This window comes from Xylocopa sonorina, chromosome 3 (assembly GCF_050948175.1).
Source record: "Xylocopa sonorina isolate GNS202 chromosome 3, iyXylSono1_principal, whole genome shotgun sequence".
NCBI classification, from domain to species: Eukaryota; Metazoa; Arthropoda; class Insecta; order Hymenoptera; family Apidae; genus Xylocopa; species Xylocopa sonorina.
In genome coordinates, this window is record NC_135195.1 from 3670337 (window position 1) to 3697865 (window position 27529).

Here is a 27529-nt window from a genome sequence, read left to right on the forward strand (position 1 = left end):
GCCTAGCGTGTACGTTGCAGCAGGTGGGTTAAGAGGTTGTGGAACAGCAGAAGCGGTACGCGCGTAGGAGAAAAGAAGTTCCGCGCGGGCTGCGAATATTGGGGAATATTTTTTTACGTTCGAGCGTGTACAGCGTGAAATAACGTAGTACATCGAGGGGTTGGCAGGCAAGAAGAAGTAGCGAACAATTCTGCCAAGCACTGAAATATGAACGGGCAGGTCCGTTGCTTTTCTAGAATGATGGCATTAAATATACATCTCGCGCGGCGGGGCCACTCTGTATAACTTCGAGACTCCTGCTTTGCCTTCGGAATTTCTATCCCTAACGCTTCGCCCGTCCTCCTCCGCGCGTCGCCGCTACCAAGCCGCGCGCCAACCCCTCTTTCGCCCGCCTGGCCGCCGTCCCTCGATTCTTCCTGTACAAGCTGTAACGCGGAGTTTATTGCAACGATGAATTTGGGATAAGACCCCGGCGAAATTTCAGTTTGATGAGGCTCTTCTTCCCGCCGGATTCCGCGCCGCCATCCGAGAGGAGACCGGCCTTCGCTCGGCTTCACCTCACCCGGTGACAATCTCGCTTCTCGAATACACGCGAGCTCGGAGAAAAAGGGGGAACTTTGCGCTCTCTCTCTCTCTCTCTCTCGTTTTGCCTGTCAATTTATGCCTCTACATTTCCGTCCCCCTCGCGCTGGAATCTGTTAAGCGTGGATGGGGTGGGTGGGTTATTTGGTAGCGCCGTGGGTGGTAAGCGTTTGATTAATTCGGATTCACGACGAAAATTTCGTCTCGAACTTGGGCTAATTTGAATAATAATTAGGCTGTTCAGAGTAACGAGTCGACGCGATCTTCGCTTTCAAAAACTGTAGACTAGCGATGATTAAAGTACGAAAGATTCTAAAGTACGTAACGTTGCACGACTACGTAAATTTTAATCTGCGTAGCAAGGATAATGTGGTTGGTAGACGTTCACGTAATACGTGAGTGCGGATGGATACGCGAACGATAAATTTAAGGGAGAAGCTTCGAGAGATCCTCCGGCGCGAGTCTCCTTTTTGCTTCCTTATACTTCGTCCGGGTATTTAGACACGCGCGCGCTGTACTACCCCCTGGAAACTTGTAAATAAATGGATTACGGCGGTGCACGAGAGTTCTCGTACAGCCGGCGTTAACGCAGTTTTAAATCCGTTCTGCGGATAATCACGACGAAGCCAGCGGCAAACCGGGCCGCGAAAGAGAAAAGACAAACAAAATTTCCCGGAAGTTGGCGATGAAAAATTCTCACGGTTCCGTTCGCGGAATCCTCCTTATCCTACGAGCTTCCTTCATTTCCACCCCCGCCATCCTCGCGCCTGTCAAGGGAACTTGTTTACACTTCCCATTTTCCTGATTTCTCGTTTCCTGCCTCTCGCGTTTCGTTGAAATGAATTCGTTGGCTGAACGACGGTCTTACGCTGACCTGGACTCTGTTACCGTTGCGATGGCTTAATTCTCCCTCTTTCTTTAGACGATGAATCGAGAGAAAACGTTTGCGTGCTATTCTCTCTTTTGGTCTTCAATTTTTTCTCCTTCCTTCAAGATCAGTGGAATAATATAATTATGAATTAAAAGCTTTGGTAATTTTTAAGAGAAGAACGGTAAAAAGAAAGTAGATCGTTGAGGGGTCGATACCATCACGGTTGTAAAGGAACAATAAGGGGTAAACACATCGAGCGCGTAGCGATGTTCGTTTGATCGCGCTCGAGTTTATCTTCGCGAGGACTCCTCTTCTTGGTCCGCGCGCGACACCGAGAAATCGGGAGTCCAGAAACTTTCCAAGCCGGTCGTTTCACTAGTAACTGGTGGAGAACCAGCCTCGACTAAGTAAAAAGTGAGGAAAGGGGGAAGAAAGAAAAGGAACGAGGAAAGAAAGGAGGAGATGAAAAAGTACCTACTAAAAGCGGATAGAAGAGAAGAGAGAGAAAGAAAGAAAGATAGAAATACGAAAAAAGAAAAGCGAGTAGCGAGACTGGACAATGGTAAGATTTCAGGGAACAACGAGTCTGCGGCGAAGGAACCCTTCTCCTTCGTCGTCGAGCAAACATCGAAATTGTAAACAGAGAGAATCCACCGGCCGGCGTAGTCTAGGAAGACCCGCGCTAGGTGGTACTCAACGATGCCGGTAATTGGAGCTTACGAAACGGTTCTATTATCCGAAGAAGTAACTGTCAACTGTGTCTATCTCTTCCCTGAGCCAGGGTACACTCATTGCCTAGCGTTATCCACCGTCTGTGGCGTTGTTCCAAGTCCAAGTTGCTCTTTCTATTCTCTTTGCTCGTTCCACCCAAGTCAAACCCTCCCCTACCTCCCTACCTCCGTCTATGTTTGTTCTTCACTTTTGCACCGCCTTCGCGGTTCTATCGCTACTTAGCAGCTTAACTTTTTAATTACCACCGTGACTCTTGTTTATAGTCGCTTTGTTTCTCTTGTCCGCCTCTCTCCTCTCTTGCCACTTGGATTTGTACGTATCTCTCTCTCTCTCTCTCTCTCTCTCTCTCCCCCTCTCACTCTCTCTTTACCAGGGTTGCCCGTCGCGTTTTCGAAGGCCGACTGGGTGAAACTCCCTGGGCACTCGAGCCGCGCTAACGAGCCTCGAATCGGCCCGAAAGGCGCGACACGCCGCTGCTATAAGTACAAACAGTACGCGCGAGGAGGCAGGAGGAGAGGCTCGGTACAAAACGAGGAACACGGAAGGGAGAGAAGGATCGGGACGCATTGCGCGGCGCGAACGAGCCTCGAGTACCCTCTCGCGCGAATTTATGGCGAAAGTGTTCAAATAGCCATACACAGCTCCCCCGGCTGGGATGCTTGTCGCCGACGTCGACGTCGCTATCGTCGTCGTCGTCGCTCTCGTAGCCGCGCAAAATGCCTCGCCCACCCTAGACCGTCGCTAGACCGCGAACCCCCAACGGGGGGTGGAAAAAAAGAGAAGAAAAGGAGCGCACGCCAGCGGGCCGCTTCAACGCGAGCCGAAGCGTGATAATCTGCGATTGTTCCCGCTACTTATTGACGGACGAAATTCGGTTCTCTCATGGAATTAATTATATAATCGCGTTGCTGACAAGATACCGGTTGGTTATTAGAATTTTTCGCGCGAACGAAGGTGTAAGGGTGGTTCGAACGTTCTATAGTTACGAAATGAACAACTACCCCTACGATTTTCAATTTCGATTCTTTCGGTTAAATCCTCTTTACCATCTTGGAACAATCTGCAATGTCCACGTACCTGTACAGCGATCTTCTAAAGTATCTCTAAGCTACTTACTTAACTTATTTCATACTTAACTTCCTTTCGAAACGAAGTGAATATCGAACGATCCATGGGAGTAGGGGTTGATCTAGGCAGCTGATCCCCTTCCATTGTTAAAATTCACGTCACCGCCACAATTCACCTCGCGGCGCGGTTCCGGATAATTTATCGAGATATATTGCGCAAACGAGTTTGTCATTCGCGGAACCAAGTCGATAATTTGTTATCTTCGCGTCGTGGACGTTTGCCCCCACGAACACTAATGTTCTGGAACTTTGGTCGTTAGGTGTTTCTTCTACCTCATTGACTTCCTGTAATTGGTACGGATGACGCGAAGGATCCTTCCGTCTCTTACGTCCCCCCGATTGCGGAACTTCGATCCCGCGAATAGTCGGGAAGAACGCTGGGGATTAAAAATTTCGTTATCTCAGTTTCGACTATAACTGTTACAATATACATTCTACTTTTTACATTTCACGTGTCACGTCTATCTTTTACCTTTTAATACATTCAAATTTCGTACGAATTTTTTATGAATAGAATTTTATTCGCGATCCTGGCTCGTATTATTCATAGAAACATTGTCATGAATCGCTTATATAAGATTTACCAGATATGGGCTTTCATATGAGCGTATTATTACGATTCGCCCAGAATTGGGTCAACCGAAATTGAAATTGGAGTTATTACTGGCTCACATGTAGGTAATAATTAATATGGATCGATTGTAGAGTACAAATGGCAATCAGCTACACATTCATCACGACTTTCAAATGATTGCATCATTTTTAAACAGATACAAACGAACATTGCGTTTCAGCATCTTCGTGGTTCTCACATTCTTACAAAATATGTGCGAAAGCACTGTCTTTTCAGTTGTAATAACGTCGTTACCGCGTCTTGTTCTCTCTGGCAATTTTCGCAGCCACTCGCGGATCAGAGTCTGATCGATGATGATGGCTCGACATCGGTGCGCAGGGGGGCGGTTGACTTCCGAAAAACCTCGAACGGCCTTTTCTCCCATTGTGCAGATTTAGTTTTCGCGCCGATGGCGTAAGAAGTAAATCACAAAAATTGGAATCCGCGATATCGGATTGAAATCAATATTGAATGCAGATTGAATCCCGGTTTTTCGCTCCTTTTACCCCCTGCTCCGGGTCCTCTTATCCTGTCCCACCCTTCGACGGTACGTGTGTACCCGCCATCCACTCTGTTTCTCCATTTTCAGCTCTTCCTGCTACCACTTCCTCTCTGTCTCTATCTTTCACGCGGGATCGCGAAAGGGCGCGAAAGAGTGACGGGTTCCATTAAGAAAAAGTGACTTACGGTGGCGATCGACAACGAAAGGCACTTTTAGGTTCCCGTCGACCCTCTACGCGAGTGAATTTTATGCGTATGATCAGTGTCTACGCGCGACACCAACGAAATTCAAGTATAGTACCGCTCCATATTACATTTACGATTAGAAGCGATGGTATTTGGGGACTTTGCTTACTCAAAATACGTGAAATATTATTCTCGATTTCGAGAGGCGTTAATTATTGACCTACACTACTCATAGATATCTAGTTCCTTATTAAACGATGTATACTCCAACATTTTAGTAGGTTTCGAAAGATTTCTGGTATACACATTAAAGATACATTGTTGAACTTTTTTATACATGAAAATCATTGGACTCAGCTTCTCTATTAATTGCCTTTGTTCCACGGAGAATTATCCAACGTATCCAACGCGTATAGTAGCGCGGATCCGATTCTATCTCCTAACAGTTCACCGTCTGGCGTTACTATTTAATGAGATAAAAAGCGCCGCGGTGGCTCAGACCGATGAATTCTTAAACGCTACTCCCAGGTACCATTACGGGCCGACGAATTTCGACGGTTAGGGAGTGTCGATACCCCTGAGGGAACCGTGGGTCTTGGCTGTTTCAATAATTTAACAGGCGTAAATTGTGCCGGCTACCGTACACGGACTGATGTTTCACTTTCTTTTACTTCCGTCCGAGATGTCATTGGTAAAAGGCGACGGTCCCCGTAAATATTTCATCCCACCCCTGACCATGAACGCGGTTCGATTTCACTTTTATACCGTCGTTGCCCGTTCCGGGTGTAAATGAGTTCGCCTCGGCCGTGGAATGATTTATCAACCGGAGGGGAAGCCCATTACACTTTCATGACAGCTGCACACTGCACGAGTAGAATTGAATTTTAGATTTTATTCGTCGTTACGTTTTTCACCTGCGAAACTCTGCTTTCGACGGTGACACCGTACTCTCCCATACGTCTCTCATCGATGTACACTGGCGCGTTACACTTCGAGTCGATCAGAAATGAATAAGAAGCCTGAATTTCCGTGGCACGACCTCTGAACAATGAGAGAAATGAAATCCAAGTACTTTAGCTCGTTCCACGGAAACGAAGGAATCTTCATTATCCGTTCTTACGTCAAAGCTGGGAGCATTCGGGACGCAAAACAATCCCTCGAGCGGTGACGTCGTTACGATCAATTCGTCGCCCGGAAAGGAAGCCAATCAAGAGAGAGCCTCCAGTGCGGTAAAGGGATCAGGCGCGTCCCATTTCGGGCGGATTAATCAAAAACCATCGCGCGTCGTCTCAGAGACGAAGAGTTTCGGCTAACGATTCTTGCCTCGCTATTGGGCGAAGGAATCTGGAGACGCGCGACAGCGTCGCGGCGGATGATTAAACCGTCGAAACAAGAGAGCGAACGGGAACGAAGGAGCAACGAGTTCGCCAGAGTTTAACGACGGGATGACAACCTCTGGGCGTTTCACTCGCGACATCGTCGCCTCGCCGGGAGCTTAATCAACCCGGATGCCGAAAGTCTAAAACCACCCTCGGATGCGCCCGCCAGCAGCTCACGCCAGACCTCCTTGAATAGAAGAACAGCAGACGGCGGGGTGTGCGGTGGAAACCCGCGAAACGCTTTGCCCCGAACTGGGACACCGGCTCGTGATTACACGTGGACATCTTCTGCCCTCGGTGCAGCCGAAAGTTCCGCCTGCCTATCTTTTCCCGCCCATAATCAGGCCGTTTCTCTCGCAGCCGGTTGCATTTTTAGGTGACAATCCTCTCCGCCTCGATCCACTCGGCAAAAGAACGTCCGCCTGGCTCGTGATTGCACCGGGCCCAGCCGCCTGTCGAGGGTCTGACCGATTTTTCTTTGCCTTTGCCCCCTCGTGTGTGACCTGATTTCTCGCCACGGTTCGAGAGGAGTCTTGATCCAGGTGCTGATGACTTTTACTTGAAATACGCGAACCTTGGGATACATTTGAAACGTCGAGTCGGGAGGCTCATTTTTTTTTTTTTTTTTTGGTATTTTTTAAAGGTGTCTTTATTTTTTTTTTATAAATATTCTTGGCGATTTAAGTGAATCGTGGTGTAGGAATTTTTGTCCAGGTTAAATCGGGCTGTCTCGTTTATTTCTTCCAGCGACTCTTCTTTCGTCGTTAATATGATTACTCGCGAGGAAGACGAAGAGGTTTAATTCTTCCGCGCAACAGAGAAAATTGAACGCCGGTGAAATTTTCACGTGGCGGGAACTACATTACATTGATTAATTAGAGTACTGAAATTGTGAAGCAGAATTTTCAATTAAGTCGGAGCAGAGATGTAAAGTACGTACAACACAGCGTATAGGAGACGTTGCACGCTGGCGCCGCGGGCGAGGTATATTTGGTCCCTAGGAAAACTCTTTGTCTTTGACGCAATAGCTCCGCAAGACAACCTACGAAAGCCTCGACCTATTTTCCGGCCGCACTTTTTGTCCCTTTTGTTTTCTAACGGCCAAATGAGGAAGTGGCGGAGTCTAATGAAATGCAAAGATGCAGCATCCGTGCAGAGCCGCGCGAGGGGACGGAGGTGCTTTGAAAAATGGCTCCAACATGGCTCCAGACATAAAATTAGAATGGAACTTCATTTATCGGAGCGCGAGTTCGTATAATGCGGGTCTCGTAGAATTTCTACTTAGATTCTATTACGTTACCTCCATTATTACCTCAGCCGCATGCGAATGCATGAACACTTGCAATTATATTAATAAGCAACGAAATGGCAGTATTAGACTCAAGTTTTTTAAGCATTAATTCTTTCAAATCATGTACAGACACGAAATCAACCGTCAACAGTAGAAAATCTCGTAGAAAATGTAGAATCTTCTCAGCACAGAAAAAAGTCCTCGAGGAAGGAGGAAGAAATAATAATGCACGCGTTCCTTAATGAAATCCTCAGGATCTCCTCGTCCAAAAATCCCTTCGCGTAATCCCGCGCCCTCTCCTCGGCGTCTTTACAAGTTGTCTATCCGCGTCGCAACATTTCGGCATACGATCGCGGTCGAGGGGTGAGAAACCCCGTTGCGCCGTCTCAAAATGCAAGCGTCGACGACTTTCACCGTCTGCAAGACGTCTGGCAGGCTGCTTACAAGGCGTGTAAACGCGGTTGGGCGATACCACTCTCTCTCTCTCTCTCTCCCTTCCTCTTTGACCCTCGTCGCGACTTTCCTGCCTCCAGCGAATCCACCGCGAATCCAGATTCCTTGCGCGGGAGTTTAGGGTCGAGACGCGACGCGCCGTGAGACGGTAGATATTTCTGTTTAATAGTCGGTGTACCGTGGACGGTAATGGAAATCGAGGCGTTTACATGCCGCCAGGCACACCGCCATCGAGATGTTAATGGCATCGTGGGCAACGCGATAAACTGATGCACTGTCGCCAACTGGCAATATTATTGCCAGAGTCCAAGACTGACAAGATTGGCAGTACTACGAGCGTCCTGAATTTGGTTCTGCTATGGACTTTGAGTCCTTAAGCTTTCATAGTCGGCCATTTTTCGTTCTTTTTCGTGAAACATTTCCGATAGACGATATTATATTCTTTCAAAGCAGATACATTATTATTTCGACAGTCTTCGCAAGTGTTCTCAGTGTTATACCCGTAAAGAATAGTTTGCTTTTATTTCGCTATTAGTTTCCCAAGGAAAGTGGAGGAAGTTGAAAATCTTGGCAAATAGTACTACCGTGGAAGGAAAAACATTAATTCCGCTATCAAATTCTCCTTTCTAAACTGGATGGCTGTATATTCAAGTTGGACATACGACGTAGATAGTAGGTACTACCACTGGTAACTTGCACCTGTTCTCTCGTTTCCCTCTTTCTCACCCTCCCGCGGCGCCGTCTCGCTTCCACCCTCGTCTGAAGTTCTTCGTCTCTTGGTCTCCGTCTGCTTGCTCAAGAACTTTCTGCTGCTCTTTAGTGAATTAAGGACTGGAGAACATAGCCTTTAATCAGAAACCGAGCGAGATTAAGGTGCGTTCCCATTTCGCAAGCTCGTTAACGGGTCCCCGGTAATACGAGAGGTTCGTTAGAAAAACGACGCAGAAGGAGGTCTGATATCGGGGTTGTAATCTGAAATTGAACCGTTAGACGAATCGTCGGCCCCGCTTATTCTAGCTCTGGTACTTTCTTTGCTTACGTGACTGCGAAATCTATGATCGACACTTAACAACCACTACTTTCCGCGATCAATTTCGCTTTTAACCCCCTCGGTCGGTGTATCAACGTCGCATTCGTGACGGGAGCTATAAAATTCAAGTTTAATGAACGGGAGAAATTTAATTTAACCCTCTGCAAGTCTCTGCGAGTTGGAACTCGCACACGTACGTGTCGATGGTACTGTATTCTATTATTAGAAAGCAATAAGAATTGGTTCTGGTTGATATTGCTCGTATAATATTGCGCGAATAATTAAGCGTTGCCTCGCGGAGCCGTAGAAAAAACACGAGGCGAAATGGTAAAGTAATTAAACCTCAAGTTACACGCGGAAGTTGTTTTTTCAAAATTAAGAGTTACACCCCGAAGTAGTTTTCTCAGATGTTTTAATTAGAAATTAATTTTTTTCTCTTCTCGGTTTGATTATGGAGAAGAGGGATGCAAAGTTTACGCTGCGCTGAGCGGTTATTAAATTATAATTCCGACGACAGCGCAACGCAGAGATTAGTAGTATTAACTGAATGTAATGGCGGGAAAATTTTACGAGTTGCATAAACTTTTAACGTTGACTAACCCGCGGTGTTAATGCAAAAGCATCAGCTGAATTCTGTATCAGATTCCGCGGCGCATTTACCCGAAATAATCCACCGTCGCCGTAGCTCATAAACGAGCACCCTTGATGAACAACGTGACACCGTCGCGCGTAAACGAAATCACGATGCTTTACGATTTTTGCTTCACTCGAACGCGGTAATAAAAACGTTTCGCGCCTCTGCGTGTACGAATTTTATTTCGAAATTTCATCAAAATTATTGCCAACATTTCCTCGCGGCCGTCACACTAAACAAGCCGTTGCCCAGAATGAAGCCATCAATCGCAACATCATCTCGTATAATCACTGCCCTGAGAAACCCTTCGCGAACCTTCACCAAATGAAACGCGCAACAACAACATAAACAGGCTACAAAGCGGACCCTCCGCCGTATTAACAACCCTAACGCGACCTCCTCTTTCGAGCGAGGTACACTCTCACCCGCGACCCCTGCGCGTTCCCCAATTTTCTACAAAATATTCATTAACCAGGCTTTCTAATATAATTGTAGAGGCCCAGTGGTATCGCTCATTTTCCCTCGCCATATTAAACACACTCTCATCCTAAACGCATTAACTGGCCCGTGATTTATGAACAGAAATGCACACCGCCGTCCCATCGTCGCGCCCCTCCGCTGTAACCAATACCATTAACATGTTCCATTTCATCGGACCCTTCGATGAGCGGCGGAAGAAGGAGAAAATGAAACGGGGAAAAGAGTTGGAACGAGGAGAAGGAACGCCTCCGCGGCCTCAGCCGCGGTCTTCGCCCTCCATCGCGTTCTTCCTTTCAAAGATACGCCTCCATTGGCCCCAGCTAGCTGTTTCTAACTCGTGCTAGCCGGCGGAAAGTAATGATTAGTGTAACGAGGAGATCCTTGGGCTGGCTTACAGTTAAGTGCGGATACCGGGAATGGCTCCCCGCTTTTAATTACCGGCGAGCCCGGTGTGTACATCGCGCGCGGCCTTAATGCACCGGGCTGCTTAACGAGTAATACGTCGTTATCAAGGGCCACGCGCGCAGCTGTATACCCGTGGCACGGGATCGTTAAATGATTTTAACGGGGCAACCGGCGGAATTTACACGCCGCGATCGCGACCGTTTGCGCCTGCTAGGGTTACTTTCCGCGCGAAGGGGTGGACGATCACGGGGGATGGGCTGTTGTTGTTTAGGGCGTTAGGAGAACGCGTGGATGCGATATTGGTTCGTTTGGTTAATACGAGGTGATATATGCTTGTGCCATCGTGTTAGAGGATCGAAGGGGAGAACGCAGATTTCTCTATTTAGGAAAAAATAATGCAATTAATAGTGTTATCGTGAAATTAGAAGTCCTCGAATAGGAATCGATCTGGTTAAGAGCAACGGATAACCGATTTCGGTTAATTATCGGTATGAACGTTAGATATAATAGTTAAATGGAACGGCGGAGCGCGTCAGAGGAGAAGACGGTGTAGAGTGTATTCAGTTATTACTTAGCGGTCGTTTTGCATAGGAAATGCGGGGCGTATATCAGCGACTTCGAGAGGAACTAGTTTCTCGAGCCACGTGCTCGGTATTTCGGGAATAATTGTTCCGAGCGAGCGAACGTAACATAGTTCGTAAGTAGATTATCTTTATACGTGGCCGCCCGGCCAGATCTCCGGAAATTATTATCTCGCCAGCGTATAAGTGGCGCTTTTGACAAATATCTCGCGAGCGTTCAGTGTCTCGAAGCGATCTTCATCTCGTTCGAACTCGTATCCTCCTCTTCTAAATTCTATTCCCAATTACGAACCCCTCTTCGAAAGGTGAATCGTAACCAAACGACGTTACCTCTCAAGTGTCATTTATTTATCGTCAAGCTAAAACCGTTCGATCGTAGATCGCGGACGCAGTTCGTTCCGCGAAGGAGGGTGGCAAAAGCCATCGCGCGGCTGCTTGTAAAATAATATCTCTACGTGCGGTTTCACGCTCGTTTGAGCGGGATCGTGTAATCGCGCATATCGCGAACAGCGGTCGCGCGTTCTCCGTTCAGACACCGCAGGTTTGCAGGTGATTACGCATTCGTGTGCACGCGCGCCCACCTGCGCGCCCCTTGTTCCGCGTGCACGTGCGTGATTCGCACAGTGTCGGGTGCTCGCGCGTGTTTGCGCGCGAATTATATATTCGTGCGCGCACACGGCCACCCCCTAGCTACGTACACGTTGCGGTGGACGCGTGTCGGTGTTTGCGAACAACCGTGTTTGTGGACGTACGCGTGTGATTACCCGTTGTCGCGGATGTACGGCTGCGATCGAACGTTTCCGTGATTGTACGGGCCTGGTGTATAGGTTGGATCGGCATTGTCGGGGTTGCAATCGGCCAGATTCAACGCGAGAACCGCTTTATGACGTATGTAATTGCCTCGATTTGGTATCAAAAGCTTGCCTGTCTTAGAATACGCGTTGCTTCGATTGCTGCGCAGAGACGTCTTTAAATCGCCTGCTGCGAATCGAGCACCTCAACAATTCTACTATTCGTTGATCGCAATGCGTTTGAGCATTTGCAAAATGGTAGAAGTATTTTTAATTAGACTAGAAAGTGAAGCACGATACAAGTCCAAGTTTCTTTGGATAATATATTCTACTGGAGTGTACTGTCGGACATGTTGATAGGGTAGTGTGTCACAGAGCGTTGCATGCCTGCAACGTAAAACTTGCATGTTTCAGAGCCACGGGTCAAGGAAAACAAAGAGTACTAATTATCTGCGAGAGAGAAGTTCTATTTCCACTTGAAGAAAAAACGATCCTCGACGGTGGAGGTGCATAGGAAATAATGCTTCCGTACGAGTGGAATCTAATTAGAGAACGTTTGCTAGCTTGAATGAAATATTAGCGCAACAATTTCTAGATTTTCTTAGAGAAATAATCCACAAATTTTCGCTACGAACGCGGAAGCTCTTGCATAAATCAAGAGCACCCCCCTGGAATAGAACCACCCCGTTTCATTTACGCGATATTACAGTTTCGTCCGCGGGGACACGCGTTTTATATTCAGTGACGCTTATTAAAAACCGGTTACTAAATTAAAAATAGAGCTGTAGATCAAATTTTCCAGTGTCGAACGAAATAAATTCGGATAATACTCCCTTGGAGTTGGTCTTTGTTCGGTCGAAAATTGTCGCTGAACATGTACGACGCACCCGAATGATCGTAATCGAAACGAATATCGAGGAGTTCGAGTCGGGAGGCGTAAATCGTGCTCCGTGAGTCTGTTCGAAACGCGCGGGCCGCGAATTTCCAGCGATCGGAAGCTCGTAGAATAGAATTCCTCGCAGGAATTCCATTTTACACGGTAGTTGCCGCGAACCAGACGATTCGATTCCGCTCGAGCCGGTTCGTTCTACCTTCGGCTCGAACAAATAATTTTCCACGATCGCCGAAAACCCATCGCGAGATCAAATACCACAAATTGTCTCGAGCGTACATGCGACATCGCAAAAACGCAATTTATCGCTGCGGCCCGCGAGAGAGAGGGAGGGCGCGTAATTTTTCTGCTCGAAATCATTTCTCCTGTCCCGTCCCCTTTGTGCATCGTATTGATTTTCGTTTCATTTTTACCGAACCCCGTCGCATTTTACTCCGCGTTACTTCGTCGTTGGCCGTTCGCCTTGCGTATCGAAGATTATTTTGTTTCGAGGCATCGATCGCGAAACTGGAACGACGTCTCGAAATCGTCGAAAAATCCACGCGAGCGCATGAAAACCAGACGCGTCGCATAATTTTCTCGTTTCGAGTGCGGGCCCCGTTTACTGTCCTCCGCATCGCGCGAATAAATATTCGCGGCGCGGTCGCGTGCGCGTGCAAAAACAATTCTTTCGTTAATTTATTAGCCGTAGATCACTGTCACCGGACGGTGTTTTCGGTTTCCCCCTGCGTGTCTCCGGGCCAGGACAATTTCGAGGATCGACGCGGTTTCTGGCCGTGACACCGGCCCGGGGTGAGCGGCACGCGACGTCCGCAGGAGATCGATCGTTAAGGGCAACGCGTTTCGGACGATTGACCGTGCAAACGAACCACTTCCTTTTCCGGATCGTGTCTACGACCGCCTGGGCACGAAACGCTCCGTTTCAATGGGAGAACGGAGAACCAACCCGAGGGGTCGCAGCTCCTTCGAGGCGTCGTAATCTATGGCGCGGAGGGTCTGCGACTCGCGGTTTCCGCTTTTCGAAATTATCTTATTGGAACGACTTCGATACACGACTCGACGACGTTTCGAACGATATTCTCCTGCGATTCACGATACTTTTATCCGTGGATACGAATTTGGACGCAGACGTTCGTACGTTACATTTTTTCGCAAAGACTTGGAACGCGCAGCCTCTACAGGAGGCAACGTGTCACTACTGTGCTAACAGTAATTAAGATGGAGAACTGAGACGATTCATGTTTCGTATTAAAACCGAAGAAAAAGGTACGGCAAGAGTAATTTGAAAAAGCTCTCTCTGCTGGGAGGCTGCCCTTTCTAGAGTCGCTAGACTGTGTGTACTTTCTTGAGGAAGTCTCATCGGCACCGACGTACGCGCACACAGCGCCTCGCAGGCAGTACTGTCTTTCCAATGTACACGTAGACGTCTAAGCGCTTTCAAGTTTCAAACGGAATAGTTTTTAAATTGATCCTTCTCGCTGGAAATAACTCTTGCACCGAACTCCACTGTCTCTCTCTCTCTCTCTCTCTCTCGCGTGACCAATAAACTTTGACGCTTCGTTTATAAAATCCAATGAAACTTCACGGTTATTTAAATAACGTCTAGCAACGAGCATCGATCATTTGCATCGAGTGACGGTTGGCGATTGGTCGCGCGAGAGATTAATAGTCCAAGACGTGTCCAACGAGATCCATTAAAGACGATCGCCTTTTCGTCTCGCCTTTCGTCTCGACACGTCTCGATTCCATCCTCTCGGCTATTTCCATTCCGTGGCTCCGTTTGCTGACCTTATTCCGGGCGACGGATTCGTAAGGGTGGTTTCGAATGGCGGTGTCGCGCGGTGGCGTTCGTCTGCCACGGCGTCGCGATCCGCACAATGACACGAGTGTGCAGCCTCTTCTTCGCGCTCGCGAAAACGTCGAGCATGCACTCGTGTCGCCTCTTCGCGTTGTGTAAGGCCGACTGTGTCGAGCAGTCGACGACGGCAAGAATGGCGAAGAGGTAAGGCGCGGTAGAGTGGAAAGACGGTGTTGCTGGATGACGCGCGGGGCGAACGAACGTCATACGAACGAGTGTCACCACCCGCGTAGAAGTTTGCATGCAAGTTGATATTCCGTATATTTCACGGGAGCCTTCGCAATCTGTCGATTCGTGCCGCGTATCGGTGGCATTTATCAGCTGGCTCGTGTGAATATTTGTTTCAATTATTGGCCGGCGATTTCGCGACGATCGTAATCACTGCGCGAAAGTGGCCATTTGGGAACGGGGGCATTTGTGTAGCGCGGAGATAGCGATGAAACGGGTGCGCGAAATTAAATTGAACGTTAAGAGTGTATTAAATCGTTAGAACGAAAATAACTCTTTCGTTACATTTCTGTTACAGAGAGACGCGCTTAATCTGGAGCCCAGCAACGTGGCAAATTGCGTGTCCAAAGGGAAATCAGAGGTGAATTACTTCTTTATTTCATTATCCCGTTTACCGACCCGGCTCGCCCCGCTTTTCGACCGAATTTTAATATCGGCGTAATCTAATTAAAGCTTCGCGCAAAGTGGAGGCACAGAGGTGGCGTAATTACGGAAATGTATAATAGAACAAAACGTCGCGAACGGTCAGAGGGGCCCTCTGTTGAGAATGGGGACGAGAAAACGACGAGGGCGCGAAAGAATGAAGTTTCGTAAACAGCCTCGATGATAAAAGGGACAAACTATTCAAGATTTCTTTAGGCTTTCCTCGAGCGAACAGCGGAGAAGGATTGCGGTCTCCAGCTTTGACGAACGCGATAATGCCATTTCCGTCAAAGGGAGAGAAGAAGCGTATCGATAATCAGTAAACGGGACGCGAATTAACGGTGTAATTGAAAGTGGCATAGTAAAGAAAGGGAAATACGTCCACTCGAAATTGCCTACGATATTTCGAATGCAAAAAGCGTTTGTAGGATTCCTTTGCGAAGGTATTTCGAGTGCCATTCGAAGGCATCGTAACGCGATCCTTTCGTTATTTCTTGTTTCAAAATAAATGGATCGCGAGTAAGAGGTAAAGAGGAAACACAAAGGGGGTAGGAGGGATTATAGGTGGCGGCATCCACGTTTAATGGTCCGTGCGTCTCAATTCTCTGACTGTGCGCGAGTATGTATTATATCTCGACGAAACTTGGTATCGAACGGGCTCGTTAAAGCCTGTCGACGAGCTGCGCGACTTTTATCGAAACGACGCTAGAATGGAAACAACTTTAGACGAAAATGTTTCCCAGTTCGCGAGGCATTCGGTTTACGGCGGTATCGATCGTGCGCGTCGACGTTTTCCTCGATTGAAAATGGATTCGCTCGCGCGATCTCGTTTCTAATTTGGCAGCGATAATGTTTCAATATAGAGGCGATTTTTCGCGAAAGTACAGGAGTTCACTCACGCTAATTGGCGATCTTTCAACGGTATCTCCGTTCGGACGTGGACGTCGCTTTTATTTATCGCTAATTAATTGATACATCGATAACGCTGTTCGTAATGTGTGACATTTCGAGGCGTAATCGTGTCATCGGGACGAGACGCGACATCGCGTGGACGTATTTTCAGCGAGGCGAGAAACATTTTTAACGAGCGAAACGGGCCACCTATATTCGGAAATAAAAGCACCGGGTCGCGTCGTGTAAAACTATTCGACGTCACTTTTTTTCCCGCCCCCATCGAGGGCGCAACGGTAACTTTTTAAGGCGCACGTATCCGCCCGCCGCTTATCGGTGCTTCATTCCGTATTCATCGCGTTACGCATCGACGAGGTGTAAGGTCCACGCAAATATTCTCTACGTGACGACAAAACCAATTTATTTTTGCACGCGCGCGCGCGCGCGCCAATTCGCCAGCGAAATACGCGCGGGAGGGCGGCGCGACGTGATCGACCACGAACACCGGCCGGGAACCCTTTGCCCCGATCTCGTTCCATACAATTTTCTGAAAAATCCGTGTCCACGCACCGAGCTCTTGTCCTCGACGCGCACACACCTACCCGCGGCCCGCCGTTTCTTCCCACGTATCCGTTGAAAAATTCAATTTTCTTCCCCTTCTTCCGCAGCACTTCGACTGCCGGAATCACATAAGGGTGATCCAGCCAATGGGGGACGGCAATCGGCTCTACATGTGCGGCACGAACGCTCACTCGCCCAAGGATTGGGTGATTTATGTAAGTATCCGTGTGTTTGTTCTTCATTTCGCCCGTTTGTTTCACGAACCTCATCGTTCGAACGCTCGGTTTCCCTGTCGACAGAGTTTTCAGTCCATTTCTCTCTTTTCCGTCGAACCGTACCGCGCGCTGTGATCAGACATGGAACAGGAAATTTGAGGTTGCTGGCGTGTGGATTTACGTGTAAAGCGTTGTATCCACACGTGTCACGTGTTTCACGATTGATAACTAAAATTTATGATGAGAGAATAATTGTTTATATTGATATCGTTGCTATGTAATTCGGGTATCAATTCATCGTAAAGGGATCTGTCGCTAACGCAGCGCCATCGATGGCTGTAGTTAGAGAGCGGGGTAAATGAATCGCGCGTTCAAGTACCCGTGTAATGAAGCCAAAGAATATATTGGTCTCGCTTTGTCGAAGATTACGACTCCCGTGCGTGTAATAGAGTTTCGCGCGGCAACGCGTAGCTTTCACGTGGAAAATGCGTTCGTCGTACTTCAAATTTTCTGCTCACGCGTGGTTATTTTCATACGTTCCGTGGCTCGTTGATCAGTTGCCACCGACTACACGTGTACACGATCGTAGACGGTTATCAATTTAACGACGAAACAAAGTCGAAATAAGAGGACCAGAGCACAAGTTGAACACAGCGCTCGGTACGTGATCGTTTTAGCCAATCCGCAAGGAATCCCAGAGAAACACCTTAACTTCTATCCAGAAACGGGACGTGATAAAAGTAAACCGAGCGTTATCCTTTACGTCTGTTTACCCAAACCGAATGTCTCTCGCCCGCAGAGCAATCTGACCCATTTGCCTCGCCACGAGTTCGTACCAGGCGTGGGAATGGCCATTGCGAAGTGTCCTTACGATCCTGCGGACAATTCGACGGCCGTCTGGGTGGAGAAGGGCAATCCTGGGGACCTGCCAGCTCTTTATTCCGGCACCAACGCCGAATTCACCAAAGCCGATACCGTAATCTTCCGCACGGATCTGTACAATTTAACCACCGGTCGCAAGGCGTTCAGCTTCAAGAGGACGCTGAAGTACGACTCGAAATGGCTGGACAGTAAGTACCGTTCCTCTACACAGCCAATATCTTCGTCTTCTTCTTCTCGAGAGTGGAACGAGGCAATATCCGCGGAATTAGTGCCACCGCCTACCCGGCTACTTTTATTCGAGCGGCGGTGGCTAACGAGACGGAATCCTCGTAATAAATGCTTCTTAAAACTGGAACCGTGCTCTCCGCGCGTATATTCGAAGGTGAACGTCTCTAAAAATGGAACAGATAGAGGTCGCAGTCGCAGATTTCATTCAATCTGAAAACAGATCCGCGCAAATTGCATGTAGATTATATATTGTACGCGAGTTTGTACGCGCGGATGTTGAATCGGGAACTCTAACAACTCATCAAAACTTCGCAGACCCATCAAGACATTCAATAACTTCTTGTTTCGAATAAGATTCGAATCGTTTCGAAACTTGCGATTCGAAGCAATTCACCCTAGAGTCTCGAGCCCGTTACTAGCGCTCAGCTGCGCTTACACTCTGCACCTCATCCTTAAAGACTCCCGTTGCAGCTTGCCTTTCATCCACAGAGAAATTTTCAGTAATACCCGAATATTGATTTTCCATTCTAAGGGACAACAAATTTTTCAGCCAAGTAATATCGTTTCTAAATTTTAGTGGTGCATTGACTCAAAGTATTCGTAGGATACTTGGTATAATACATAGTCAAAAGAAAGTAGAAAACACAGTCCCTGTTCCCTAAAAACGAACGAGCGGTCCGACAGTCCCGTCCTTTCAGCGTGTCGAGGCTTTCGACTGGAAAACCTGTAAAGAAGGTTGTCGTTAGGTGGCAAGGGTGTAAGATAGAAAGCGGTCCGGAGGGTAACGCGACGAACTTGTACACCGACGGGCTTTAGAAAGGGTGCCCGTCCTAAGGCGGAGTAATAAAATAACACGAGACCCAGGATCACTTTCCGGTTAAACGTTTGTAACCGGTTTTCTTTGGGAGAAGAGAGTGTTTTCTCGCGTCGATGCCGCAGAGACGCCCCTTCACATGGCTCTGTACTCCGATCCTTAATCAGTTTTACCAGAGGGCTTGCTCGATCGGCGAGGGTGAGAGAAGGATTATTGCGATTCGTTGGATTTTTCGTTACCGCCTGGCGAGTACACTCGGTCGGAATTCGCGAGAGGGGGTGAAATTGGAAAATGTAGATTAGAACGTGTTCAGGGTGCCGGATCGTGGAATGCGGTAATCAGATACAAACGCATCCGAGCAGCTTTGATTTGTTTGGATTACGTTCGTTTCAGCCGTTTGATTGTGATCGCGTAACACGGGTCGATGCCTTCTTCTGTGTAACGACGGTGTAATATATCAACGACCAAGGGCGGTTGTTGCGAGTATTCAGCGGTGGAAGAGTATCGATGAAGATTTTTATTACGATTCGTACGAGCTATCAAGTTACTCGCCGTTCGTTACGGTTCAACGATATTAAATCTCGAAATCTTCGAGCATTTTCACGCTCGCGACGAAAAGCATAGAAGCTTTAATCGCGCCGCTGTTTCTTCATCGCCAAACAAACTAACAAACGGTACACAGTATAAATACCGTCGAGCTGACGGGAAAGTGAAAGCAGTCGCGTAAGCAGCAACACCCCGTCGCGCCACGCGACAACGAAGAATAATTCAGTCACGTAGTCGGTCGCGAAACAATTTCATTTGCGCCGCGTGCCACGAACGTTTCTTACAACTAGTCGAGAGAGAGAGAGAGAGAGAGAGAGAGAGAGAGAAAGAGGAAGAGTGAAACAGACAGAGAGCGAGAGAGCAGAGAAAACAGAGAGCGAAATCATAAATCCCCCGCAGAGTTATCAATTAATTTCAACTTCGTCCCGTGTATCTTGTCTACGGTAATTCTCTCGCGGCGAACTGCGCGCTTCCGCGCGAAATAATAGCGCCACGGACTGCTAGTTGGCTTATATTTCTCAGGAGGGTGTCGTTCTCCGCCCTACGAAGCGTCCCGGCAACATTCGACCCCGTTTTCCACTCCGCCCCTCCGCTCTCGGGTCGCGTAGGGTGGTCCTCAAGAGCGAAAGGAGTGAAACGAGGTGAAGGAGAACGACATCGACCCCACTTTGTATCTTTCCTAGCCTCCTCTACCTCGAGCCCTCTGCCCCCGTGCCGCGCCCCCGTGGGATGCATGATTAGCCGTTTGTTTCGTCGTTTAATTCGAACGCGGCGCCCTTTCACCCTGCGCGCGCGCGCTCGCGCCCATCGCGAGTCCCTTTCGAGCCTGGGACCGTCTCGCCATCAACGGGCCAACCCTCTCGCATCGAGTTTGTCTATTAAACAGAGGCGTTGATTAAATGCAGGAGAGAGAACCGGGAAGACGGATAGGCTCGCGTGATGCTCGCGTACACGTGGCCGTATTCACGACCCTCTCCCTCTCTGATTCTCGCCACCCCTCACGGGTCGGTTCCTCGTTCCAGGCGTACGCGTACGGGGTAAAGTATGTAGAATGAAGATCGATGCGATTTGCGACCGCGAGCACGGGCTGATGGAGGATCGAGAGGAGAACCGAAAAAGGGAGGCTGCTTGATGGAGCTTAACAGCCTCTGGATAACCGACTAATTATCGGACACTTTCGCGCGGATTTTTCCTCTTGTCCGCGTTCATTTAGGGGATCAGTGGTGACAAAATAGCACGCTGGGGAATGATTAACAAACATTGCGGACATCGCTTTCGTTTTAAAGAAAACAAATGTACACCGCGCGATATTTATCATTTCGTATCGCGTCACGTTTCGTTTCGAAACCTCAGTTGTTGGAAATTGTCAGCGACGCTCGTAACTTTCGACTCGAGCTTGTCTGTTTCTCCCATGGCGTCGGATAATTGAATAGAAAGCATCGAACGAAACGCGAATCCTCTCCGGTGCGTTCGTCGCCCCTGCCAAAAATCTATCAAAAGTTATGCCGGAAGTTGGCGACAGAGGCGTCGAGCAGAGCGTCGCGGAGGGCGCGGCGGAAAAAGATTGACGCGGTCAATTTAGAAATTCCACGGAGACAGCGACTGCGAACGGGTTACGAGGGTGAAGTTCGGGAATATTAACCGGTCGCGGGTAATTTGGCGTATTTATTAACGGGACGTCGTCTCTAATAGGAAACGTGGGCGCCGGGGTGCCGCGGAAAATAGAATTTCGTATTTGCACGCGGCGCGCGCGGCTGGCCGGGAGACGACACCTCTCCGCGGCACTTGTAAACTTTATGAAACTAGCCCCAAGGGTGATTTCATTATTCCTCTCGACGCGGCGAAATCGAGAGTACGCCACGAGGAACGTTTTCCGCCTCTGCTCGCCTACAATACCGTTTCACCCCGGCGAGTGCCGTCCAATCAAAACTCGTCGGTTCCGTCCGTGTTTCTCTCCGAATCGAGACATTTACTCCTCCTATCGTACCTCCCTCCTCGCGTTTCAACTCTTGCTCTTCGTTTTTCTCCATTTTCCTTTCGAGCGCCGCGCAAAAGTCCGCGGGAACTTGTGTTATTGGCTTTCCAGGGGTAGTTAAATACACCATTGGGATGTATTCGCAGATGCTATTACACGATAATGGATTTTTGTATATTACTTTCGACTTGTGCATTAGTCGTTTCTGGTTTCATTCGATTCGATGGATTTCTCTCGAATTTGGGAGAAAATACGTCTTGAAATGTAACGTGTCCTACTTTGTCTCTCTTCCGCTTGCACGCATCGATATATCAGAGTTCAATTAGCGAGACATTGGACAATCGATTTAATCGTTGAACTGCGAAAGAGATTGCAATGTTTCCGCCCTTCTGCCCCGTGCGCCTCTGCATAATGTAAAATCGACAGAGTGTACCCTGTAGTGTCCCGCAACGATTCGCGGACGATTCAAGCGTGGAAAAAAGCTCGATTTCCGTCTCCCCACAGCCGTGATCATTGCCTGCCACGCTGTTTTTCCATGGAGCTATGGTAAACTGGACTAGCGAGGCAGCGGCCCACGATGTATCGCGTGAAATCGTTTCGGTTCGTGAACGGACAATTAGGGAGGCGTGACTCGAATGCACGTCTAATTGATCGAGGACTAAAATTCGACACGTGGGCGGACACCCATCCGTTTGGGTGTTCCCGGCTATTTCGAGGGGAATTTATGACCGTGGTGAATAAAATTTGTACGTGAGACGGTCCTCTCTTTTTCTTTTTGCAGTGATCGTGCTACGAAGGGATGAAGAGGGAAGATTGTTGATATACCAGCTGATACAGATAACTCTGTGTAACATCATGTGTTAATAATTGATTTTGATATTCCAGAGTACCTAATAAATCTTCGAGAGTAGATCTCAATGGCTGAAGTATCACCATTGTTAAAATCTTGTCTTGCATACGTTACGAGGCAAGTTTCTGTTCTCTAAACTTTGATTCCCATCGGCCAGGAGAGCCCACAAAGTTATCGATACTCCGACCAGTTGGAACGAGTGAATCGTCAAACGGTTTTACGATAGCGGATAGTAAAAGCGACAAGTGGATGCTCGTTAAGCATGCGTTCAAGCCGGGACGGTTCGTCCCGGTGCTAAATGAAAACTAGAAGAGTCGTTCCATCTTCTTCGAGTGTAAAACTTCTACCTTGCCGTGTCGTAACTCGGGGGCTCCTTCCAATGTCCGTTTTACGGTTTTTCTCATTGTTCCGGCGGTTCCTCGAATTTCGAACTTTTTCGAGAGCACTCGCCGATCGTTTCGCCACTCGTAACCCTTCAGCGTAATTTCTTGCGGCCCGACTTTTGTTTTTCTAACGAGCACTCGCGACGGTACCGTTGAATCGACCGTCAACGCGAAATGACCACCGTGACGCTTTGCGTAAAACGTCGACAGTATCGAAATTGAACTTTCGCAACCGCTATCGGATGCAACGGATTTCCTTCGACATTCACAAATCTCATGCAATTAACTTTCCTAGGGGTTACTTGCTCTAGCTGTACGCAATATTTATTAATATTGACAATAACATGAATACATTGGGTAGGAGTATCTCACGAGATATTCTTTTTAAGATAAATGGTCGGAATAAGCGTAAAGAAGGGGTCGCATATAAATGTTTAAATTGAAATCGTGCAAAGTCGACGTATCGCGGTGATTTCGCTTGATCCTTACGAACGCGAGGAATGCTTCAGTGGCGCGACTTCCAACAGCGCGATGTTGATTTTTAGCGGGAGTAAAAGAGTGCGAGGCATCGCGGCGGATTTGCATCCTAATTCGCCCGGCGGTGTTTAAAGAGCAAATCGTTCGTCGGGAAATCTTGGCGTGGAATTTCATCAACGTAGAATCCTGGCGTTCCGGGTAGTCTCCGTCGAAATTACTGTTCCTCCGGATCTGACACGGAATTCAACTTCATTTTTACGCGCTACTTGGTATTCCCATAAATTTCATCGCGACCGGAAAACCGCCGTTGAATTCGAATTAGATCTGTCAAGGAGATACGTATACGGAAACATGCTAAACATCATTTCCGGTCCATCCAAACGATCCCCTTCGCTCCATGCGAAGGATTCGTTAGCGACGTCGCTGGCTGATGTTATTCTACAAATCTCATTTCTCGAAATTTGGAAAATCCCCGCGAAGATCATGGATTCCAGTCGGTCTATAGAAATCGAATTATGAAACGAAACGTGATCCCCGCGATACAACTGACGAGTCCTGATTTTCCAGGATAATCAAGCAATCAAACCCCCTTCCGATCGAGTAACCGCGATACTACCCGACTGTTTCAGAACCTAATTTCGTGGGATCTTACGACATCGGCAGCCACGTGTTCTTCTTCTTCCGCGAGACCGCGGTGGAATACATAAACTGCGGGAAAAGCGTGTACTCCCGCGTGGCGAGAGTTTGCAAGAGGGATACAGGCGGCAAGAACATTCTGTCGCAGAATTGGTCGACTTATCTGAAGGCCAGGTTGAACTGCTCGATACCTGGCGAGTTTCCGTTCTACTTCAACGAGATACGTAAGTCACGCGATCATTACCCTCAGTTCCTCTCGGCATTTCGATAGAGTTTCGATCTTTCTAATTCACGTTTCTCCGAATCTCGTTCCTTTCAGAGAGCATTTACAAGGTGCCAGGCGACGACACCCACTTTTACGGGACTTTCACAACGTCGACGAACGGATTGATGGGTTCGGCGATTTGCTCGTTCCACATCGACGCTATTCAAGAGGCGTTCCGCGGAAAATTCAAAGAGCAGGCGACGAGCAGCAGCGCCTGGCTTCCGGTGCTCCCGAACAAAGTTCCTGAACCACGACCAGGTCAATGCGTGAACGACACCGAAACGTTCCCGGACACCGTCCTGAACTTCATCCGGTCCCACCCTCTGATGGACTCGGCCATATCGCACGAGAACGAGAAACCTGTCTTTTATAAACGCGACGTGATGCTCACGCGGTTGGTCGTGGACAAACTGCGAATCGACTTCGTCGACGTCGATCTCGATTACACGGTCTACTACGCTGGGTCCAGTGAGTACTTGGTTCATTTAATTAATAATATTTTAAAACGTGGTCGCAGTTATTAAACGAATGGCTTGAATGGTATAAGATCTGTTATTTATATTGGACTTGTTATACGATAAGGTTAACGAACTGTTAACTATCTGTCAGAGCCAGCTAAACTGATTCACTTATCAGCCGCGATATTTTTAATCAGAATAATTTGCTCGACAACTCGCACGGCTCGTATTTGCACGGGGAATCGCGAGATTGTGATAAGAAATTTCATTCGGACCGCGCACCATCCACGTTCGAGCGCGGCTCGCGCTCTGATATCCGTCGGGCGATTTGTCGCGTGGAAACTTGGCAAGATAATCACGAGCGAACTTGGAAGTTCTTGCAGTCGACTCGTACAATCTGCCATTACGATCGTCCCCCACGGCGAACTTGTCGAGCGACTATTACCGCCTAAAAACTAATATAATCAGTGGTCCCCGCGCAACTGCAAATTGCAAGAAACGTATTAAGAAAAGCGGGTCGCTCGACTCGTCGATTAATTAGAAAACTCGCGATCATTGCTCCTCGATAAACGTCGATCGCGTAGTCTACTGAGCCGCGAGACGCGTCGCCGCGGAAATCATCTGGCGTGTTGCAAATTTGCCGACACGACAGCCCCTGTCTCGAGTGTAATATAGTTTGTAAAGGTATCGTTTCGCCGCGTTGCAGGTGACGGACGTGTGCACAAAGTTGTTCAATGGATAGACAACAACGGGGAGTCGCAGTCTATCCTGTTGGACGTTTTCGACGTGACGCCTGGCGAGCCGATCCAGGCGATGGAGATCTCGAAGGAGCACAAGGCTCTTTACGTGGCGTCCGACCATCGAATAAAGCAGATCGACCTGGTGATGTGCACGCGCAGATACGACAACTGCCTCCGTTGCGTCCACGATCCTTACTGCGGCTGGGACAAGGACATGAACGCGTGCAAGCCTTACGAACCTGGGTGAGCGCGCGATTGCCCCACGAAGATTCGACTCGATCGCGTACGAATATGAAAAGTCGCTGATTACAATATTCGTGAAGAGGCGATGGTCTAGAACCGCGAAACTGTAGTTCATAGTAAATATTGATTCTTGAGGGTTATGCAAAACGTTTTTCGAGTTCAGTGGTAGTCTTCTTCTCTGCATGAAAAATGCATGAAACGCGAGACGCTCAGCTTTTCATGAAAGCTCTCGCCGCGAATATTATGCAGTACTATTATTTATAAATTCAGATCGTTTTGTTTGTTGAATTTATTATTTTAACAACTCCTTAGAACCTGCCCCGCCACTGGATAATAATATTTTAAGACCGCGAAGGGATCGATACACGCGTACAGGATTAGACGCGTCGTTTATTCGTCACGCTTGTTACGAAATCCAAGTAAAAACGTATCCTTCGTCTCGTTTCAGACTTCTTCAGGACGTGTCGAACAGAACGGCAGCCGTTTGCGACAGTAGCGTGGGTAAACGGAAGCTGGTAGTCACCTGGGGCCAGTCGGTGCATCTGGGCTGTTTCGTGAAGATGCCGGAAGTGCTGGCGGACCAGGAAGTCAAGTGGTACCACTACAGCAAGGAGAAGGGGAGGTATCAGATCGCGTACAAGTATGGCGCCGGGGGGGACAAGTTCATCGAGACGTCCGAGAAGGGCCTGGTGATCGTTGGCGTGAACGAGCAGGACGCCGGCAGGTACGATTGCTGGCTAGGCGGCTCGCTTCTCTGCTCGTACAACATCACCGTGGACGCTCACAGATGCTCAGCGCCGGCCAAGTCTAACGACTATCAGAAGATATACTCGGACTGGTGCCACGAGTTCGAGAAATACAAGTCTGCCATGAAGAGCTGGGAGAGGAAGCAAGCGGTGAGTGGATCTCTGATCGTGCGAACGTTTTTCTTTTCTCGTTCCTTTTATCTGTGCCAGCGAGAGCACGAACAGGATAATTAGCTTCGTTAAGCGTTAAACGATATGTCTATATGCGAGAGAAATTTTGGTTCCTTCATAAATAACGCGAAACTCGGAATATTCAAATCGAGATGGTCGAAATTCTACCTGGCTAATTCTAGCTAGTGCTAATTGAGAACTGCGAACTTGTCTCTGTAAGTTTGTTTAGATGTACAGCTAGCGATTCCTTCGAGTAGGCTGGAAACGATTGATGGACCGCCCCGCTTGAGGATCCCCGTCGATTTCTCTGTTCCAGCAATGCGCCTCGAGGCAGAACGACAGCAATCAAAACCTGCACACGAACGAGGTCTACGGCACGCCCCTGGTCTGATGGAGCCGCTCGTTCGAGCCCTCGTCGAGCCGGGACCCCGACACGAAGCCACGTACAAGCGTCCTGCCGAAGAATCGCGGTCCATCCACGATCAGTTGGACGAGCCTCACTCTCCTTCTGACCGGTTACACCACTGCCTTTGTTCTCTTTGCTGCCGACGATCTATCGACCAAATGAACAATCGCGAGAATCGCGAAACGCGTCCATATCAAGAACAGACAAGCGAGTCGGTAACGCGAGGAAACATCGCGGCACCAGTCCATCCTCGAACGACCGAGCTAGCCTCGTCCTGATCGGTCCCACATTCGCCTGGACGACGCTTCCCTGGACGAACTTTTTCGTCGGCTGTCTCGCCAATAGCCACACGACTCGCGATCGCTCGTCTCATCGATGCAACGAGCCTGTTCGCGATGTTCACCGCATCTCGTCGCATCTGATCGCTCATCGAACGCGCGTCCTCGAGCGTGTCTGTCTCGCGTGTTCCGCTTGCCATGCCTGCCGCGCAGTGCGCGCGTGTACGGTCGAGCACCGTCGAAGAAGATCCGGTTTCGTTTCCGATTTCTGCGGCCAACCACGAACGCTTTTCACCCGTGTGTAAATACAGAGACGCGGCGAGGAGTACGATCGTCGTTCCGAGAGAAGCGTGCGCTTATATATCGGTAGCCAAGACGCGGGCGAACGCCAGTCGAAGAGGGCAACGGTGCAGGTTGTGCTCGTCCATACACACACACACGATTCCTAGGACCTCGTCTCTCGCGACGTGGACCGGTTCACGAAGACGGGTCCGTACTATCGAGTCGACATCGTGGCAGGATTAATAATCGGTGAAGATTTCGTCCGTGTCGGCGCGAACCGGTTCTCAATACGGAGATGAGTCAAGATTACGAAGTCTAGATCGTGGCGGGGTTAATAATCACTAACGATTTCATCTTTCGCGGTACGAACTGGTTCTTCAAACGGAGAGAGGTCAAGGTTGAGAAGACTAGATCGTGGCAGGATT

The 27529-nt window shown here is 48.6% G+C and overlaps 1 protein-coding gene across 4 annotated transcripts in view; it reads left to right on the forward strand.

The window, feature by feature from the left end:
* Nucleotides 1-26876, forward strand: part of Sema2a (Semaphorin 2a) — a 436386-nt gene extending 409510 nt beyond the window's left edge. For all 4 annotated transcript variants that reach the window (XM_076893250.1, XM_076893249.1, XM_076893248.1 and 1 more), the window contains 8 exons: nucleotides 14933-14995; nucleotides 16617-16724; nucleotides 17524-17794; nucleotides 23509-23739; nucleotides 23835-24248; nucleotides 24945-25221; nucleotides 25670-26117; nucleotides 26455-26876. In XM_076893250.1, coding sequence (XP_076749365.1) covers nucleotides 14933-14995; nucleotides 16617-16724; nucleotides 17524-17794; nucleotides 23509-23739; nucleotides 23835-24248; nucleotides 24945-25221; nucleotides 25670-26117; nucleotides 26455-26529 — 1887 coding nt within the window. In that variant the 3' untranslated portion in view covers nucleotides 26530-26876. The remainder of the gene's footprint in view (nucleotides 1-14932; nucleotides 14996-16616; nucleotides 16725-17523; nucleotides 17795-23508; nucleotides 23740-23834; nucleotides 24249-24944; nucleotides 25222-25669; nucleotides 26118-26454) is intronic.
* The last annotated feature ends 653 nt before the right edge of the window (nucleotides 26877-27529 follow it).